The 21,235-nt window shown below is 37.7% G+C and overlaps 1 protein-coding gene across 1 annotated transcript in view; it reads right to left on the bottom strand.

Annotated features, from left to right (window-relative positions):
• Positions 1-21,235, bottom strand: part of FMN2 (formin 2) — a 357,463-nt gene that overhangs the window by 261,413 nt on the left and 74,815 nt on the right. The window contains exons 3-4 of the mRNA XM_040636046.1: positions 8,418-8,565; positions 355-410 (exon numbers count right to left, since the gene is read on the bottom strand). Of these exons, the coding sequence (XP_040491980.1) occupies positions 355-410; positions 8,418-8,565 (204 nt within the window). The remainder of the gene's footprint in view (positions 1-354; positions 411-8,417; positions 8,566-21,235) is intronic.

Raw genomic sequence — 21,235 nt, 5'->3', positions numbered from 1 at the left:
GTGACCATCAGCTCAGCCAGGCACATCCCCGCGTGAGATCTGGAATGGCCGCCATTTCCTCCTGGAGCAGCTGCTCTCAGGCCCAACGCTGTGGCCAGATATAGAGCAATAGAGCTTCTAAAAAACTTGTGCTCATTTCCACGTCAAGGCTGATTTTCTTTGCAAAGCCTAAATGGAAGAAAACATCCCCTTCCACATGACTGGAGTCCCCTAAAGGCTTAGAGAAATAAGGGCGGCCTAAGCTAGCTGGCAGATTTAAAAATAAACTAGAGTCTGTCACAATTTTAAGACAAGGAAGAGAGAAAGTAAGAAAGAAAGAGAATAGGATTTGACATCCTAATAAGCTCTTCTTACCCGGTGAACGGCATCTGAGCATTTTTTTGGAGTTTCCAAAACAGCAGACTGAGATTCTGGTTTGGAAAAGAAGAAGACAATCAGTATCTTAAAGAAGAAATTTTCCTCCATTTCTTCAAGCAGAAAACAAAACTAATTAAAACATATCTTTAACCAGAAGTACCAAAAACATCCAATTTATCTTCCAATTATACTCCTGTATTATGAGGACAACACTACTTTTCAGTATATATAACACATACAATGACTAACACGCACGTCATTATTTTTTAAATTAGAATAGCCCCATGTCCTTCTCGACACATCAGCCATAACTCTTGCTCTCAACGGCCAGCTTCTATTTTGTGCCAGGAAGTACCTATCGAAACGTTCACTTATTGTATCATTCTCTTAGCTAGAGTCTGCATGATGACAGAAGCCGACTCACCAATCCTGAAAGATAGAGTTCAGTTGTCTTATCTAACTACTGACAAATTACCTTCTAATTTCACCACCACCAAGAGGCATTGAGTACTAAGGGGTTCTGAAGGGATTTCGTTCCTTTATTTGTCACTTGAGAGTCTATGAGACTGCAAATTCATGCTGGAAAACCTAAGGGACAACCCATTCCAGGATTAGTTTTTAAGCTAAGGGCTAAATTTCTTGTAAGTGAAGCTTGCATGAAAGTTTAAAAACAAAAGGGCCTTCAGAAATCCCCAGTCTGCATGGAGCAGAGTCTGAAAACAACTGCTTGTCCACCGCTCCCATCTCACAGCCGAGAAATCAGAGGCACATAACAAAAGCACTTGGTGGGAAGCTGAAGACGAGTTTGTCTCCGGTCACACTGCTCCCCACCCCCAACCGGCACGAAGACCAGACACTGGACAAGAAACAGCAGTCCCTCTTGAGGATAAGTCAGACGTGCCTCATTTAGCAGCCTTTTAGTTGTTACATGTGACAGTGCTATAGAAAAATTAAAGGTTCCTATCATTTAAATTTTATAACATATAAAAACAACAAACTATATTGAAAGTTTCCATTTCATGGAGATTAAAGCATAGGCTCTGCGCAGGTCCACTGACCTTCCTTCACCTGTCCGTGGTCCCTGACCTCTCTGACCACCTCTGCCTCTCCTCACCTGCTCACTGTGCTGTGGCCACCCTGGCCTTCTCGCTGCCCGTTAACATGCTGCCATGTTCCGTCCACAGGGTCTCTGCAGAGCGGGGTATCAGCATGGCCCCCTGCCCTGCGCCTTTCCTGGGGCTTAGTTCCAGACTTCCTGGCACTCTTTTAATAAAGTCACAACCCACCCAGTGCTAGCACCCCTCCTTCCCTGTCTTGTGCTTTCTTCGTAATATGGAACATCGCGTAAGACATTAGATAATTCACTGGTTTGCCTCCTGATTTTTCTCTCTCTTACTCTGCTATAAGGTAGGGATTTTGTCCTTTTTTCCCATTATATCCCCAGCACCTAGAATAGTGCCTGGCACAGAGTAGGTGCTTAAAATATTTACTGCACAAGTGTAGGAGTGAAAGGAAGGAGTGATCAAAAGAATAAGCAAACCATGAAAGGGGGTACCCTGGGAAAGGGAGAAGAGGAGCAAGGATTTCATAAGGGGCAGATAGATCCCACTTTGCCTCTAGCTACTTCCTGCACCTCAGCAGAGAGTGTATCTTTCAAAACAAGAATCCGTGAGCAGAGCATGAAGTTTCACTACCAATAGATGTCACTGTGACAATAGAATCTGAGCAAGTAATGGGAAGGGATTCTTCTTTCTTAACGACAAATCTCTACTCTGACCTTAACACCAGAGTTAGCCAATTTTGAATAAGCATCCTAACATCAAAGCCAACCAGCAGTTAATACCAGCAAATCCAAACTCCGGAACGCTTTTGTTTTTAGTTACCTCCAAATCCCCAAGCACAATAGACTCTAGATAAGGTCCTGCGCTTTGTATTGATGGAGAAGACTTTTCTTCCTCTTCTTTCTATTTAGATAGTGCAGAAGAACCCAAAAGATCTCCCGCCGGAAATCAACCGTTCTTTGCAGTAGAAATATACACATTATTTCCTAGCGTTTCCCCTATAGCCCTAGGCCTGGTGACCTGCGCAAAAAAAAAACCTGTGGGCTCTGATGGCAAAGAACACACACAGTCTACCAGAACGATGAACTAGAAACACTCTGTCACTTCTCCGAATCTTCCTCCTCCCAGGCTTGTCGTTTCCCTCCCTCGAATTCGGTGGTGCCTGAATTGAACTCATTCCCCACCCCCTCTCCTCTACTACTCTTCTTATTTCTTTGCATCAGTGTCTTACAACATCTAGGAGAAACTTATGGCAAAATGTTCTCTTCAAAATCATAAACCAAAGCATCGGAGTTCGAGAGTGTCAGGATTTTAAGATGAAAAAGTTGTGTGAATACCTGTGCTGCAAAACAAGGGTAAAATGAAGAGAACTAAGAGAAAAGAAAATAAAAGTTAAGGAGAAGGCAAACAAAGTGAAAAAAAAAACAAGAAGGCGTAGGAAGGCGAGAACCAAGAGAAGCATGCGATACGGCACAGGGGTGTGAGTGGGGAGAAAACGGCATGTTTGCGGCAAAGGACCAGGTGGCTAGTTTCTGTGTCTGCTCCAGGCGAGGGTCACTGGGCAAGTGAGCGAGAGAAATCCACTAGCTCTAACATTCTCAGAAGACCCCCGCAGGTACAGACCCCCACGACCCTTGTCACCAACGCCCTCCTCTTCCAGCATCCAGGGGCTTCCGGGAACTGTCTTTCCCTCGGCTCTGGGACTGACAGTCCCCATCACATATTCCCCAGCAGGGGGGTGGCTTTTCAACAGTGACCCAGTGAGAGCTCTCTCAAAGGTACATTTAAAACTGCCAACTCCGTCTCTTACCCTTCTTAAGAATGCAGAAACTAGACTGTTTTTAAAAACAAAACAAACATCACTGAGAAGCAAAGTAGGAGAAAGAACATTCCTGACAAAACTTGAGTGTTCTCAATAATTGACAATCTAAAATTCTGGGCTCCCCACAATTCCAAATATGTTTCAGAAATGATCTCTTTATCGTCACAAAATAAGCCTACGACTTGTAAAACAAAACATATTTGGATGAGTTTTACATTTATAGAGAGAAAGAAAAGAAGTAGGATAAGCCTCTCTGCTATGAATGGAAAATAAATTAAATCACCCTTTTAAAGCATACAAAGTATGCCTTCTAAAAATGAATTCAGCAGTCTCCAAACAGTTTTACACTGTAAGTAAAAAGGCACTTGCATAAAATTATTAAAATACAGTTTCTTTAATGGTGAATACATCAATTTGATTCAAGTCTAGTCAATATAATTGACAGAACTAATTAAACTTTATTTAAATAGTATGACTTAATGGTTAGCTGCCTAATACATGGGAGATGTTTTCAATTCTGGTATACCATGTCCTTCCATAAATGAAGATGGAATTAAACATGTAATTTTCCTTAAAAAGCCCAACCGTCTGTTCTGCTTATTTGATTATCTCACAGTAGGGATATGCCCCTCACTGCAAAATTACAGGAAAGAAGAAGAAGGAAAAGGAGAAGAAGAAGAATTATCATCTACAGGACACACGGTTAATCTTTCAGTCTTTTCCAGCACATTTTATCCCTTGATCAAGAGGGAAGCTGAGAAATAGAACATTGTCAAACTCTTCCTGGGTTCCTTAGAGAATTTCTTCATTACCCCATTGAAGAACTGTTAAAGCATTCGGACTACATCTGGAAAAGAGTTGATGATCCCGTTTGCATTGCATCATACAGAATCTTATTAGGAACCACCAGAAACACTTATTTTTTATACAGAAGTCCAGAAAAGTGCTTCTCTGAGACACTGTTGCTTTTAACCTCATGGACACAGGGGAAGATGATAGGATTGTCCCATTTCCCTCTTTGCTTTAAACCTGAGGAGAAATTTCCAACTACCTTTGAAAATTCCAAGTGCTTCTGAAATATATTTGTGTGCTACGTTATCCTGGCTTCATTTCATTGTTCCACCCTCAATTCCTTTCCGTTGGATTTATTTTCCTTTGTAACCCTTTTGTATACCTTACATACTTATGTGCTGCGCAAATCTTTCCAGAGCAAAGGTGGGTTACGCTGCTTTCAGCCAGCACGTCAACACGACTTTCAGGATTTCTATATAAAAAGTCTCTGCCATGTTTCTACCACCTCTCCTTCCACATAGTTTCCTCCAGGATTTTCTGTCCCCAAATTGCCTTCCTAAATATCAATCCTCTTGGCCATTTACATTTTCAGAGAAAGATAAGGAGCTTGATGTTTTAAAGACACAATAAGAATGATCAATTCCCTACACACATCTAGACCTCCTGCCCCTATTCTCCATAAATTTGAAAACTAAAGTTAATTATCTCTGATATCTGTGAATCAGTGAATAACTTTTGAAACTTGGTACTGAGCCTGGAAAATGGTCCATGGGCTGTTTCAGCCCACACACAAAACTCTCTCTCAAATGCTTGCATGAATGTGCTAAGCAGATATTTATTCAGATCTTTTTCAACAAAAGATCTTAATTTACTGGCTTAAATATTTAAACATATACTATGCGCCCAAAGGTCTTGAAATGTTGGGAGTCTCCAAGGAAGACAGATATGTATAAACAGAACAATTATAAAGTATGAGTAATATGGAGGCTACAGCTATAAATAAAATGCCACGGGACTCCAGAAAAAACCACCACAGAGGGTGGGAAGGGTGTTGCATAGGATAAGTAAAGGAAAATGAAGAGAGAGAAGATAAAGAGAAAACAAGATAAATGGAAAGGTTTTCTTCTTATCAATGCTGCTACCACCAAATTTTGCAGAATGTTCCTTCCTAATTTCCTTTCCAACTAGCCTTATCCTTCCAGGAGGTCTTCAATGGGTTCAAAAAGTCAATTTTCACACCTTGGGCTCTTCTGTGGAGATGAGGATAAGTGCAGAAGATTCCCAAGGGTCTGCAGCCCTTTCCCAGCTCCCTGGGGGGTGGAGGCACCAAGGCTTCACCTTGACCTCTGCACTTGAAACCCATGTAAAGGACGGTTGGTTCTTTCACCATGATATGAAAAGTGGAGAAAAGCCTCTCTTACAGAAGGGGTTATAAAAATAGTTAAGTCAGATGCACGATGAATCTGCATTAGCTGGACTTGTGAATTAGTAATCAATAATAAAAATGAGCTGCAAGACCAAAAACAAAACAAAACAAAACAAAAAAAAAAACAAAAGAAAAAAACCTGCCAAAAAAACAAGTTTTCAGTTTTCTAAGATGTAATTGGAAATCCTTCCTCTTTGAAAAGAAAAAAGTCATTGAACTCTTTTACTTTAAACTAAAATTGCAAGGGGCCACATGTTGCAAATAGTGGTTTTAACCGTGATGTCACTACAGAACAATGTATAACAATCAGTCATTGAGTGTACTGCAAAGTCTTTTATTACTATTAATAATTACGTTACCAAAGTTTCCACCAAATATATATGTTTTCAAGCAGTAGATTCTAGGCAAGGTTTTTGCTATATTATTGATATTCTTGCTCTTAAAACTGACTGACTGACTAGAAAGGAGGGGGTAGGGATGGCCCTCCGAATGAGAATGGAGTCACAGCAGGAAAAGTTTAGAAAGTGCCATTAGATCATTTGGACCAAAAAATTGCTACATGGCTGTTGAGGTTTATAACAGATCAACTGGAGAAAAACAAGTCAGCACACAAAATTATTTTCCACTTACCTCCATTATCCTCTTCAAGAATGCATATTTTAAAAGGATACAAGTTACTATGTTAAAAATTACTTGATCTGGCATTTTGCAAGCTACCCCCAAATAACAAAGAGAAAACTAAGTTACAAAGTTCCCGATATCAATTCCAACTCTCATCTTTTACCAAACTAAAATTTAGATTATCACTACCTTTCCATCTAGTCCTCCTCCACAAAATCAATAATATAAAAACATTTTGAACCTTTTTTAAAATGCCTTAAAATTTTAAAGGAAAATATAAGTATTTCAAAAAAGTGGGGAAACACATTCTAGGGAAGAAAAAAATGAAAATACCACACTAATCATTATGTAAAACACAAAACATGGACAACTGTTAGGAGGAGGCTCAGTGAGACTGGTCAGTTCTATTCTATCTACACCTAGCTATTTCCTACAAAGAAGTTAAAGTGATTTTTAACACGAATAACACAGTGTACTTAACAGGAACAATACCTTTAGTTGTGTGTTTTTCTTTCTAAAACTAAATATGCTTTTATGTGATTGCTTTATTTTCAGGTGTTATGTTAGAACCCCTTCAGCTCTGAAGACACACGCACTAAGGAACTCCACACCTTGGCCCTTGACCAACACTACCGTGTCACAAGGCACTCAGAGCCCTACGTGGAACAGTGTCTCCTGCTCCACTCTCATTTGTTGTTCATTTCAGGGAGTATAGTCCACCTAGTGAACAGTAACCAGTGTTCAAAAGCATCAGACATTAAAAAGGGGACATGCATAGCTGGGTGTGGGTCCCCCACTCCAGGGTTTGGTGGAAAGAAGAAAGGTAAATGCATTCTTTCAGAGACTGGGGAAAAAACAGGATTATAAACACTACATTCACTTCGGAAAGGGGCCTAGAATAAAATCCTGAACACTGTGGGTCATTGTTGGTTTTAAAGGGAACTCATGAGGAAGTAATAAAGATATCAAATAATGATAATAACGATAACAATAGCAAACAGACCAAGCCTGACATTGCACTCTGAATGCTAACTCTATGCTTTAACATGTATTAACTCATATAATTTCCCAAACAGCCCTCTGCAGTAGGTGCTATTCTTATCGACATTTTACAGGTTAGGAAACTGAGTACCGGGATTCAGAAATTTGCCCAAGGTTACAAAGCTCCATGCTCTTATGTTATACTCTTTAATTACAAGTCCAGATTAATGACTTTCTCCCTATATAAACAAATGAGGAAAAAATAAATTAAAAAAAAATTTTTAGATGTATGTATTTATTTGAGAGAGAGAGAGTGAGCAGGGGCAGGATGAGAGGGAGAGAGAGACTTCAAGCAGACTCCCTGCTGAGCATAAAGCCCAATGCGGGCCTCGATCTCATGACCCTGACATCATGAGCTGAGCCAAAACCAAGAGTCGGATGCTTAACCGAGCCATCCAGGTGCCCCCAAAAGTCAAAATTCTTAACTCTTACACTCATGCTACTATTTAGGAAAATCTGGTGAGGGGTAGATTTCTGAATAGTAATAATGCTCTTCAATGTACTCTCCACTTACGAAACAGTCCACTGAGAAGTCAGGAATTTATTACACCAAATTGGAAAATTTTTTTAAAAAGGAAATAAACAACCAAATTTCATAAAACATTATTACACAAATATGTTTCTTCATTCCTAAGACAAACACAAAGTGTTTTCCCACTTTCGGGCTCCATATAAGTTGATATTAATCCCATGCTATCTTCCCAGCCAATAACACAAAATACTTTAAGACAACAAAAGATGCAAAGAGAAAAATAACCAAAAAGAAAAATTTTAAAGAAGACTAAATACATCTGAACACTGTACAGTTTGAAAAGATAACTTAAAATTTAGATTTAATGAAACTTTTACCTCCATGTCCCCATTATCTCTAAAGGCACAGAAAAGGATCGAGGAAAGCAGTAAGGGGAGAGAGTCAGAGTGGAGAAGTAAGGTGGACCCCCCCTTTGACGGCAATAGACAGAAATTTCCCTTTGGAGCTCTCTGTCCACACAGGCTCTGAAGCTTCAACCTCAGGTAGTAGCGACAGCTGGCTATCTGGATCGGGAGTTCGCGAACTGTCATATACACAATAGTAACTGCATAATTCCGGGGTCCCCTTCCCGAAAGTTCTGACTCAGCATCCTTGAACATGGAGCATAAGAATTTCCAATTTAACAAGACTCCCAGCGGTTTCACTTGAGATAGCTGCAGATCGTCATCTAAGAAATACTTAGAACTGCAGACTCACTACCCGGTAAGCACCGTATGGGCTTTATGTTGCACACTTTCACAACATGCACTGTTGCTGGGGTCCCACCTGTTTCAGCATCCTTCGGCCTGTGTTCTTCATCAGGAGGTTTAGATGGTGGCCAAACAGACGGGACTCGCCTGGGAAACTGCCCTTCTGTGTAATCCAGTGAGTGAGTGGGTTGGCTGACTGCTGCCCAGGTGTAAAGCTGATCTTGCTATATTTAAAAATAAAAAATAAATAAATAAGATGGAAAGCTATCTTAATTATGAAAAAAATGAAATTTTTTGACATTACATTATGACACCATTTCTATCACACACACACACACACACACACACACGCACACACGGGGGGTGTATATACATATATAAAACTTGGAAACACCATTGCATACTACCTCATGTGGACTCAGAACATAAACATTGTTTCACACAGTCATTTCATTCTCATGACCATACTGGTCTCAACTTCTTTTCTATAGCAAAATCTAAGTCTTGGTCGGCAAGGAATTATAAGATCAGAAAATCCAGACATTCAATCAGAGAACTCCCTGAACTAGCACCTTAAGACATTTGACTATGATGTGCCTTTAAAATCTGCTTAAACACTTGTAGTGAAGTCAAAGGACAGGCTGTACTTGGGCACCACAGGACAATAAGGCTTCCTTGCCTTTGACAGCAAAAAGCCTAGGAAACGAACTTATCTTGGGTCCAGGCTGGGAACTGTTTAGGACTGAAACCATGAAAAAGTAAATGAACCTGCCAAGAATGAAAGAATTGGACAGGGATCTTCTGGCAAAGGAAGTGCTTCCCAGCTGCAGACCAACGGAATCTGGACAGAATGAGAAGAAGGCTCAAAACCACACCTACTGCCAGGGAGCAAAGTGGAAATCTCACAAAGGAGGCCACTTGGAGGCTTATAAACACCTTGGAAAATGGCTCATTAGGATTTCAAAATAACATGTTTAACCATTTTCGGATGAATGCCCTAGGTCTCTGTGACATTTTCCTTCCTTACTTATAGATCTACTTCCTTGTAGCTTTTGATCAACGTAAAGTAAAGCAAAGAGAATAACAGTATGGTAGCAGTTAAGAGCAAATTAAAAACTATATAGATAGATAGATACACATATACATATATATAAGCAAAATATATATATAAACAAAATATATAGATAGATATCCTAATCACCATAATGAGACAATAAAGTAAACAGGGTTAATTGAGGACAGGCATTGCTATTTCCATAATGTGTTTAATACATTAATCTAAGAAATTTACAAAGTATCATTCAGCATAGATGGTAAGATACCATGTATCTGTAGATTTAAGCTTTACCTTTAGGGACATTGGCCCTAATTGAGAATTCAGATTCCTGGGATTGGCTAGTATTACATAAGAAAGGGTCACATTGCAGACCTGGCCAAACATTTCAGCTATCCATATCTCTTTCAACTATCCATATCTTGATCAACACCAAAGCCTTTGCTATTTAGCATCATGAATGTCAGAAATAACTTTTCATTGGTGAAATTAGTAGTTTGTTTAATTAAAATGATGTTAGAAATAAGCTCTCATTAGTAAAACTAAAGTATTTCAATTTAGGAGGATTGTCAAAAATATCAGAGAATATCTTCATTCTTATAAGAACAGAATAATACTTGGTCGAGGAATGATCTCAAGGCTTGATGCCCTCACAGGGCACCATCCAGACACTGCTTCTTCTAAAAATGTCTCCTTGCCTGTTGCCAACCATTAGGCTTTTAATGCTGCCTCTTTCGTGTCTGCAACACATGAACCTTTCATGGAAAGTGTAGTCAAGCACCTACCCGGGTGGCAAGCTGTACCTTCCCTGACAAAGGGACTCTTGCCTAGAGAGCTTCTTCATCCTAATAACAGACCCACTCAGCCTCAAATTTGGCACCACATAAAAAAGACAGAAACAGTCAAGGGGGTAAACAGTTTCACTTAGGATTTCACAATCCACCAAAATACAAAGTATGCTAAAAGCACTTTATAAACCTCACATAAAAAACAACAATAAATTTTGGTCAGTCCTTTAGTTTTAGCCGCACCCCAGGATTGCAATACGGACATCGCAATGCTGTGATGGGAATCTCAAAATTGTTCCTTCAGGGCATGGCTCCACTTGCAGAAATTAAGCAAAACACAAATTTCTTTCATGACTTCTTTTTTTTTTTTCTTTTTTTTTCTTTCATGACTTCTTAACACCTATAGATGCCAACTCTTCAACCTATCATTTACATTTTTCTGCATAACTTCCTCCCCCTCCAAATTCATTTCTCCATGTTCCCTAAATTAAGCCTCACTCCACTCAATGCCTCCCTAGTTCTCCCCAGTCATGGAGTCTAATCTCTCAGCAAAAGTCTACCTGAAGTCCCACTGATACAGCACCCTGCCACCCCTCATTTCGAGAAGCAACGACACGCCATCCAGGATGGCAGCTTCACATTTTCCTGAGCGCGTCTGATCTTTCCCCAGATTGACTCAAAGATCCTTTAACATGTGAAGTATGTACACAGGTCCTATAAATGTCCCCCAGTACTTGACGATGCGATGATGACTACATAAAAGCTACTTAACTGTCGACAGAATTTGCAGAATTACCGGATACAAAAGAAATAGAAGAGATGGTTTGTCAATATGAGCAGTGCAGGAGCTGGTAATCTCATTTTCCTTCATTTACTCAACAGGGCACTCGAAAGGCACTTGGTGGATATCACACGGAAAACAAAGCTATTAAGTCATCTGTTCTCCCTAACCCTATTGACAATTACACAATATAAAGAAAAATATGGAGTTGATGAAACTCCTAGGATATTAGTATCAATGCTGCACCATAGACAAATCTCTTAACTTTATGAGGTCTTGATGTTCTCATCGGTAAATCAGGAAAAACACCTGCCCCAGTCTTTTTTTATAGGGCTGGCATGAAGCGGGAGGAAATACTATGTGGAAAGAGCTATGAAAATGACATGTTGTTATTCAAAAATAACGCATCATGAGTACTACTTGTTTTGATCTTTTTAAATCTATGTTTGATTACAACCTTCCTTGTTTTTAAAAATCCTTTGCAGAGGAATTCAAAATCGTCATCATATGTACACATCAAGATACAGAACCATCACGAAATCTTTGCTTTATGATGGGAAGCTGGTCCAGCAAACTTTGGTCTCCAGAGTTTTCTTGGCATTAGCGCTGATTGTGCCTAAATTCTGAGTTTAATTAATGATTGCCCTGTGGTCTTTCCTCAGTCATCCATGAATCTCTTTTTTTCTGTTGTATTTCTTTCTAACACTTCAGAAATATATTTGTTATTTTCCCAAATAGGGTTGTAAGCCCCTTGCTCCAGCTACCATATCCCGTATCTCCCCATTTTCCCCCAGAATGTTGTTTTGTACACATAGGAGAGGCACCATGAGTATTAAGGAACTACAAAGGTCAAGAGCAATAAAAATTGTATTTTGACAAATCAAATCATAATTTTATATCTGGGTTAAAACAGGATTGTTCCCATGACACTGCTTCACTTCTTTAAATTATCGAAATCTGTTTTGACTTGTGTTGAACTGGATCATTTCTTCTTGTTAAAGAAACCAAACATAAGCTTTCTACCACAGGCAGATTAGAAGATTTAAAATCGCATACTAAAAGTGACATAAACAGACCCTAAGCACACGATCTCAGAAAAGAAAGAATACTTACTTAGAGCAGATATTTAATAATAACCCCAAATAACTCAGACCTATAATCCATAAATAGTTTATTTTAGAGAATGCACTGGAAAATATAATGCTCAGAGTTAGGCATTCTAAGAGTGCTTCATTGAGATTTTTCAAGTCAAAGTGAGGGTTTGGTTATCACCTTAAAATGTCGTGTTAACATTTTTCTCATAGTGCTTTATGCAAGAAAATTTCATTGTCCATTAATCTGTATGTTAAAGCAGAATCTGAACTACTCTCCCAGAGGAAGCATTGCCCTTCCCTCTTGGTATTCCTATAACTCATCAGATGGGGTGTCCATATATCTTAGTTTGGGGTTCATCACTTCCTCAGAAACTCTCAGCACTGCCCCTGCCCAAGTGTCTATCAAGGCTAATAGATCCATATTTGAGTGGTGAAATATAGAACTTGTCTCAGGTATTCCAGGAAGTACAATCCCCACCAAATATCAGAAGTTTGATGGAGGGTGAGTATATCTTTTCAAATTAGTGTCTGAGTTTTCTTTGAGTAAATGTTTATGGTGGAATTCCTGGATCATATGGTAATACTATTTTTTATTTTTTGAGGAAACTCCATACTGTTTTCAACAATGGTTCCACCAATTTACATTCCCACCACAGTGCACGAGGGTAACATTTTCTCCACATCCTCACCAACACTTATTATTTCTTGTCTTTTTGATACTAGCCATTTGGACCAGTGTGAGGTGTTATCTTATTGTGGTTTTGATTTGCATTTCCCAGATGACTAATGATGTTGAGAATCATTCCTTTCTGTTGGCCATCTGTATGTCTCTTTGGAAAAATGTCTATTCACGTCCTCTGTCCCTATGTTCATTGCAGCATTATTTACAATAGAAGCCGCTGAAGTGTCCATCAATAGAAGAATGGATAAAGAAGGTGTAGAGTACACACACACACACTGGATTATTACTCAGCCATGAAAAAGAATGGGATCTTATCATTTGTGACATAGACAGACATAAAAGGTATTATACTAAGTGAAATAAATCAGAGAAAAACAAATACTATATGATTTCTCTTATATGTGGAATCTAAAAAGAAAAACCAATGAAAAAACAAACAAGTGGGGCACCTGGGTGGCTCAGTCAGTTAAGCTTCAGTTCAGGTCATGATCCCAGGGTCCTGGGATCGAGCCCCGCATTGGGCTCTTTGTTCAGCAGGGAGTCTGCTTCTCCCTCTCCCTCTGTGATTTCTCTCACTTTTGCTCTCTCAAATAAATAAATAAAATCTTCAAAAAAAAAGAAAGGAAGAAACAAACAAGAGATACAGACTCATAAATACAGAGAACTGGTAGTTGCTAAAGGGATAGGAGAAACAGATGAAGGGGATTCAAGAGGTACTAACTTCCAGTTATAAAGTAGGTTAAGTCAAGAAGATGAAAAGTACAGGATAGGGAATTATAGTCAATAATACTGTAATAACATTGTACAGTGACAGATGGTAACTATATTTATTGTGGTAAACAATGTTTACAATTTTTTAAGATTTATTTATTTTAGAGAGGGAGAGAGATTGACAGCGGGGTTTAGGAAGAGGGGGACAGAGACAGAATCTCAAGCAGACTCTCCACTGAGCAGGGAGCCTGATGCAGGGCTGGATTCTAGGACCTTGAAATCATGACCTGAGTCAGCCACTTAACCAACTGAGCTACCCAGGCGCCCCAGTGTATGGAATTACTGAATCTCTATGCTGTACACCTGAAACTTTATAACACTGTATGTCAACTATCCATAAATACTATTTTTAAGTTTGAGGGAGAAAACTAAAAAAAGAAAAAAAATTCCAAAAAGTATGCAATTCATCCATTTCTTTACATATATTCTATTCACCCATAGAGTGCATAGCTAAAATCTACCTCAGGCCACCCAAGGGCTCGTTTACCTATACCTGGTCATACTGGCCTCAAGATTACTTCAACTGAACTGTGCTTGGGTGTGACAGCTAAGAAAAAGAAACTCCTATGTCCATTAGAAGAAGACCTCTGAAAATATTCATCCCACCACACAGTATTTTCTATGGAAGAGTTCTGAAGGCAAGTTTATTTCTCATCTTAGAATTTTATAGCTTAACCTACAAAATTAAATAGTTAGATGGCCTCTTGAGTTTATTTGTACTTTTTCCATATTATGCACTACTGTGTTCACCAAATTTGTTTATTGTTTTGGCTATTAAAAAACTTAAGTATATGGCCCACCTGCCCCATGTTTTGGAATTCCAGAATACGTGTGTTTTATCAGCCTCATCCCTGGCTCCATTTTATTCTTTGTCTTTTTTTTCTTTCTATTGATAGCTAATTTTTTTTATTCTATGATATCTTACTTTTCTTACTAATCATTGTAAGTACTTTTTGTAATAAGCCAGCAATAAACCCATAATTAGTATTAGAGGAATGATGGAAGACCCATTTATTTGCCTATTTGAGCTCATTTGAACTTTTTATTAGGTGACTGTCTGGACAAAAGGTAGATCTACGAGAGTAGACCAAATTGTACTCACAATACTTTGGTTTGCATTAACGATTTAATTGTAAAAACAAAACAAAACAAAAACAACAATCAAAAAAAAAAAAAAAAACAATAGCACAACTCCATAGAATTGCTTTGGGGTAAGGGAGATTCGAATAATACCTAATCAGTACCACACATGTCAGCATGCACTGGGTATATTATTGTCTATATTGAAAGGTTTATGTAGCTATAATTATAGTGCACGTGCTTTACTATAGATTTTTTAAATCATTGCATCATCATCACACTTATAAATTATATTTCTGCAATAGTTTTGACACAATTAAATTATATTATACTCACGTAATCAACTCTAAACAAAATATGTGAATGTAATTGCTCAAAGCATCCCTGGTTGGCATTTAAATAAGAAGTTATAAACCTAGAAGGGTATATAAAAATGACAAATACAAAAGAATAATAAGGGTAACATCAAAAAGACTAAATCTATAGAAAAGTTGAAATCTTTGAAAATGTTTCGGGATAATATAAAGGGGTATTTTCTTAGTTATGGAAAAACATTCCATGCTGCTCAATTGGAAGAACAAATACTGTTAAAATGTCTACACTACACAAAGCAATCTACACATTTAATGTGATCCTTACCAAAACACCGCCAGCATTTTTCACAGACCTAGAACAGCCCTGTGGCTGTTCCAAAATTTCTGTGGAACCACAAAAGACCCTGAATAACCAAAGCAATCTTGAAAAAGAAAAGCAAAATGGAGGCATCACAAGTCCAGACATCAAGATATATTACAAAGCAGTAGTGATCAAAACAGTATGGTACTGGCACAAAAATAGGCACATAGATCAGCAGAACAGAACAGAAAACCCAGAAGTGAACCCACAATTATATGGTCAATTAATCTTTGACAAAACAGGAAAGAATATCCCACAGGAGAAAAACAGTCTCTTCAACAAATGGTGTTGGGAAAACTGGACAGCAACATGCAAAAGAATGAAACTGGACCATTTTCTTACACCAAACACAAAAATAAATTCAAAGTGGATTAAAGACCTAAATGTGAGAACAGAAAACATAAAAATCCTAGAAAAGAACACAGGCAATAACCTCTTTTGACATCAGCTGTAGCAATTTCCTTTTAGAAATGTGTTTTGGGCAAGGGAAACAAAATCAAAAATAAACTACTGGGACTTCATCAAAATAAAAAGCTCTGCAAAATGAAGAAAACATTCATTTGTTTTCTTATATTATTATTTCCCAACAAAAAGGCAACCTACAGATTGGGAGAAGATATTTGCAAATGACATATCTAACAAAATATAGAAAGAACTTATAAAAGTCAACACCCAAATCCAAAATATAGAAAATCAACACCAAGAAAACAAACAGTCCAATGAAAAAAATGGGCAGAAGACATGAATAGACATTTTTCCAAAAAAGACATACAGATGGCCAATAGGCACATGAAAAGATGTTCAACATCACTGATCATCAGGGAAAATACAAATCAAAGCCACAATGAGATATCGCCTCACTCCTGTCAGTGGCTAAAAACGACAACACAAGAAACAATAGGTCTTGACAAGGATGTGGAGAAAAAGGAGCCCTTTCCATTGTTGGTGGAAATGCAAACTGTGAAAACGGTACAGAGTTTCCTCAAGAAGTTAAAAATAGAACTACCTTACAATCCAGCAATGGCACTATAGATATTTACCCAAAGAATGCAAAAATATTAATTCAAAGAGATACATGTACCCTAATGTTTGTAGCAGCATTATCTACAATAAACAAACCATGGAACAGCCGAAGTGTCCAACAACTGATGAATGGATAAAAAAACCAAACAACTGATGATGGAGACACACACACACACAATGGAACATTACTCAGCCATAAAAAAGAAAGAAATCTTGCCATTTGCAATGACATGGATGGAGTTAGAGAGTGTTATGCTAAGTGAAATACATCTGTCAGGGAATGACAAATACCATATGATGTCACTCATATGTGGAATTTAAGAAACAAAACAAATGAGCAAAGTGAGGGGTCAGAGAAAGACAGAGAGAGAGATGAAAACCAAGGAACTACAGAGAACACACTGCTGGTCACCAGGAGGAAGGAGATGGGGGATGGGTGAAACAGGTGATGGGGATTACGGAGGGCACTTGTGATGAGCACCAGGTGTTGAATCACTATATTGTACACCTGAAACTATTACACTGTATGTTAACTAACTGGAATTTAAATAAAAACTTACAAGGAAAAAAATGAAGTCCTCTAAAAAAGTGCATAAACTTATGACAAGTATAATCACATAGTAAAGATACAATTAACCAATGTCAGAAATAAAAAAGAAAACATTATACAGATCCTACAGACATTTAAAAAATAGTAAGATCTTAAAATAACTTTATAATAAACATTTTTTACCATTAGATAAAATTGTTAAATTCTCTCTTTAAAAAAGGAACTTACCAAACTGACAAACAAAATAGAAAAAAGTGAGTAGTCCGATAACTCAAATTAAATCAAAATTAAAAACTGTCTCACTAGGAACACTCATGTTGTTAGATGGACAAATTCTGCCCAAACCGTTAGGAGAAAAGTTACACTAATCTTACACAAATCCCACCAAAGATTAGAAAAAGAGTGAACACGAATAAAATAAACTTATTTTATTAAACCAACATGACAGAGGTACCAAAATATAAAAAGGACATTAGAAGAAGGGAAAATTACAGGCCAAATACCTTCTTGAGCATGGATGAAAAAAATCTAAAACACAATGTTAGCAATCCAAATTCAGCAGAACATTAAAAGAATGACATATCACAAGTTGGTAGATTCCAGGAAAATAAGGTAGGCTTATATTTCATAATTAAATTCATGTAATATTCCATATTAACAGAACAAAGGAGAAAAAGGTATTCCCAATAGAGTTATCAGAGAAGCATTTGATAAAACTCATTCATGATAGAAACTCTCTGGAATAGAAGAAACTTGCTTGTCTGATAAAATGATGAGATGTTGAACGTTTTTCCTTCCAAGTCTGGGAATGAAAAAACAATGCCACCATCAACACTCTGTCTTCTATTTCAAAATTATCCCTATTTAGTCCAGAAGTTGTTAGACAAACAAAACAAACAAGATATTGGAGAAGAAATAAAATGACATTATTTGTGAGGACATGTTTGTATACACAAAAATTTCAAATAAATTACAGATAAACTATTAGAAATAAATATCACATGGTTGCTGGATACAAATTCAATATAAAAAAATCAATTGTGTTTCTCCATGAACAAACACAAAATAAGCTTTAAAAAATGCTTTAAAAATAATACTTTTATAAAAAAAAAATAGACACCCAGGGGTCCCTGGGTGGCTCAGTCAGCTGAGCACCCAACCCAGTTTCAACTCAGGTCATGCTCCATGGGTCATGGGGTCCAGCCCGACTCCGCCCTCAGCAGGGAGTGTGCTTGAGGATTCTCTCCTTTGGCCCCACTTCCACACTTTCTCCCTCTCTCCCTCAAATAAATAAATACATCTTAAAAAAAAAAAGACACCCAAACCAATGAAACAGAATAGAGAGCCAAGAATTAAGTGCCTGCATATACAGTCAACTAATATTTGACAAAGGAGCTTGGAACGTCTGGTGGGAAAAGGTCTGTGTTCAACAGACGGTGTTGGGGAAACAGGATAAGCACATGCAGAAAATGAAACTACACTCCCACTTTACACCATGAACAGTAATTAACTCAAACTGGATCAAAGATGTAATCAATAGACCTGAAACTGTAAAACTCCTAGAATAAAACATGTCATATCATAGGAGCCCTGAAAATGAAGAGAGAGGAAAGGGGGGAAAAGGTTTAGTCAAACAAATTATAGATGAAAACTTCCCTAATCTGAGGAAGGGCACAGACATTAAATCCAAGAAGAGAGAACTCCCATTAAATTCAATAAAACCCAACCATAGCCAAGGCATATCATAGTCAACTTCAGGAAATACACAGAAAAGGAAAGAATCCTGAAAGCAGCAATGAAAAAAGATTCCTTAACCTACAAGGGAAGACAGATAGGACTACCAGAAGATATATTCACAGAGATTTGGCAGGCCAGAAAGAAGTGGCAAGAAAAATCCAGCATACCAAAAGGGGGGAAAATGCAGCCAAGAATACTCTATTCAACAAGGCTATCATTCAAAAACTAAATGAGTTCATGACCACTAAACCAGCCCTGCAAGGAATTTTAAGGAGGACCCCTTGAGTGGAGAAAAAGAAAGATAAAAAGAGAGAAAGACTAGAAAGGACCAGAGAACATCACCAGAAACACCAAATCTACAGGTAACACAATGGCACTAAATTCATATATTTCAATCATCACTCTGAAAGTAAATGAACTAAATGCTCCAATCAAAAGACATAGGGCATCAGAATAGGTTAAAAAATAAAATCCATCCATATGCTACTCATTTCAGACTGAAAACACCGCAGATTGAAAGTGAGGGGATGGAGAACCATCCATCATGGATGTCAAAAGAAAGCCAGAGTAGCTCTACTTCTATCAGACAAACTAGATTTTAAACCAAAGACTATAACAAGAGAGGAAGAAGGGTATCCTATCATAATAAGGGGTCTATCCATCAAGAAGATCTAACAATTATAAATATTTATGTCCCCAACTTGGGACCATCCAAAAATATAAATCGATTAGTAATACACATAAAGAAACTCATTGATAATAATATAATAATAGTAGGGGACGTTAACAACCCCCCTTACAGCAAATGGACATATCATCTAAGCAGAAAATCAACAAGGAAACAAGTGCTTTGAATGATACACTAGATCACCAGAGGGACTTAACAGATAAATTCAGAACATTTCATCCTAAAGCAGCAGAATGCACATTTTTTTTCAAGTGCACATGGAACATTTTCCAGCATATCACATAGTGGGTCACAAATCGGCCCTCAATAAGTACAGAAAGATCGAGGTCATGCCATGCATATTTTCAGACCACAACTCTATAAAACAAAGTTAACCACAAGAAAAAAATTGGAATGACCACAAATACAGAATTTAAAGATCATCCTACTAAAGAATGAATAGAATAACCAAGAAATTAAAGAAGAAATTTAAAAAATACATGGAAACAAATGAAAATGAAGACATTACAGTCCAGAATCTTTGGGATGCAGCAAAGGCAGTCTTAAGAGGGAAGTATATTGCAATAGAGGCCTACCTCAAAAAAAAAGAAGTCTCAAGTACACAAACTAACCTTACACCTAAAGGAGCTAGAAAAAGAACAGCAAGTAAAGCCTAAAGCCAGCAGAAGAAAGGAAATCAGATTAGAGCAGAAATAAATGATACAGAAAACAAACAACAACAAGAAAATGGATTAATGAAACTAAGAGCTGGATCTTCAAAAGAATTAATAAAATTGATAAACCCCTAGCCAGACTTATCAAAAGGAAAAGAGAAAGGACCCAAATAAGTAAAATCATGAATGAGAGAGGGGAGATCACGACCAACACCACAGAAACACAAACAATAAGAGACTACTATGAAAAGCTATACACCAATGAACTCACCAATCTTGAAAAAATGGACAAATTCCTAGAACCCTGCAAACTACCAAAACTGAAACAGGAAGAAATAGAAAATTTGAACAGATGTATAACCAGCAAAGAAATTGAATCAGTAATCAAAAATCTCCCAACAAACAAAAGTCATGGGCCAGATGGCTTCCCAGGGGAATTCTACCAGACATTTAAAGAGTTAATACCTATTCTTCTCAAACTGTTCCAAAAAATCGAAATGGAAGGAAAACTTCCAAACTCCTGCTACAAAGCTAGCATTACCTTGATTCCAAAATCAGACAAAGACCCCACTAAAAAGGAGAATTACAAGCCAATATCCCTGATGAACATGGATGCAAAAATTCTCAATAAAATACTAACAAATCGAATCCAACAGTATATTAAAAGAATTATTCACCACCATCAAGTGGGATTTATTCCTGGTCTGCAGGGTTGGTTCAATATTAGCAAATCAATCAATGTGATACCACATCAAGAAAAGAGGATGAGAACCATCTGATCCTGTCAATAGATGCAGAAAAAACACTTGACAAAATACAGCAACCTGCCTGGATAAAAACCCTCAACAAAGCATAGACAGATGGATAGATGGAACATACCTCATCATAAAGGCCATTTACAAAAGACCCAGAGCTAATATCATCCTCAATGGGAAAAAACTGAGAGCCTTTCCCCTATGGTCAGGAAGAAGACAGGATGTCCACTCTCACCATTACTATTTAACATAGTGCTGGAAGTCTTAGCCTCAGCAATCAGAAAACAAAAAGAAATAAAAGGCACCCAAACTGGCAAGGAAGAGGTCAAACTTTCACTATTTGCAGACGACATGATACTCTATGTAGAAAACTTGAAAGACTCCATCAAAAAACTGCTCGGATGATACAGGAATTCATCACAGTTGCAGGATATAAAATCAATGTGCAGAAATCTGTTGCATTTCTATACACCAATAACAAAGTAGCAGAAAGAGAAATCAAGCAATTGATCCCATTTATAATTACACCAAAAACAGTAAGATACCCAGGGAATAACCCTAAC

Source organism: Ursus maritimus, unplaced genomic scaffold (assembly GCF_017311325.1).
Source record: "Ursus maritimus isolate PB19 unplaced genomic scaffold, ASM1731132v1 scaffold_2, whole genome shotgun sequence".
NCBI lineage: Eukaryota > Metazoa > Chordata > Mammalia > Carnivora > Ursidae > Ursus > Ursus maritimus.
The sequence above is the reverse complement of the archived record's forward strand: the minus strand, read 5'-3'. Positions and strand labels throughout refer to the sequence as shown.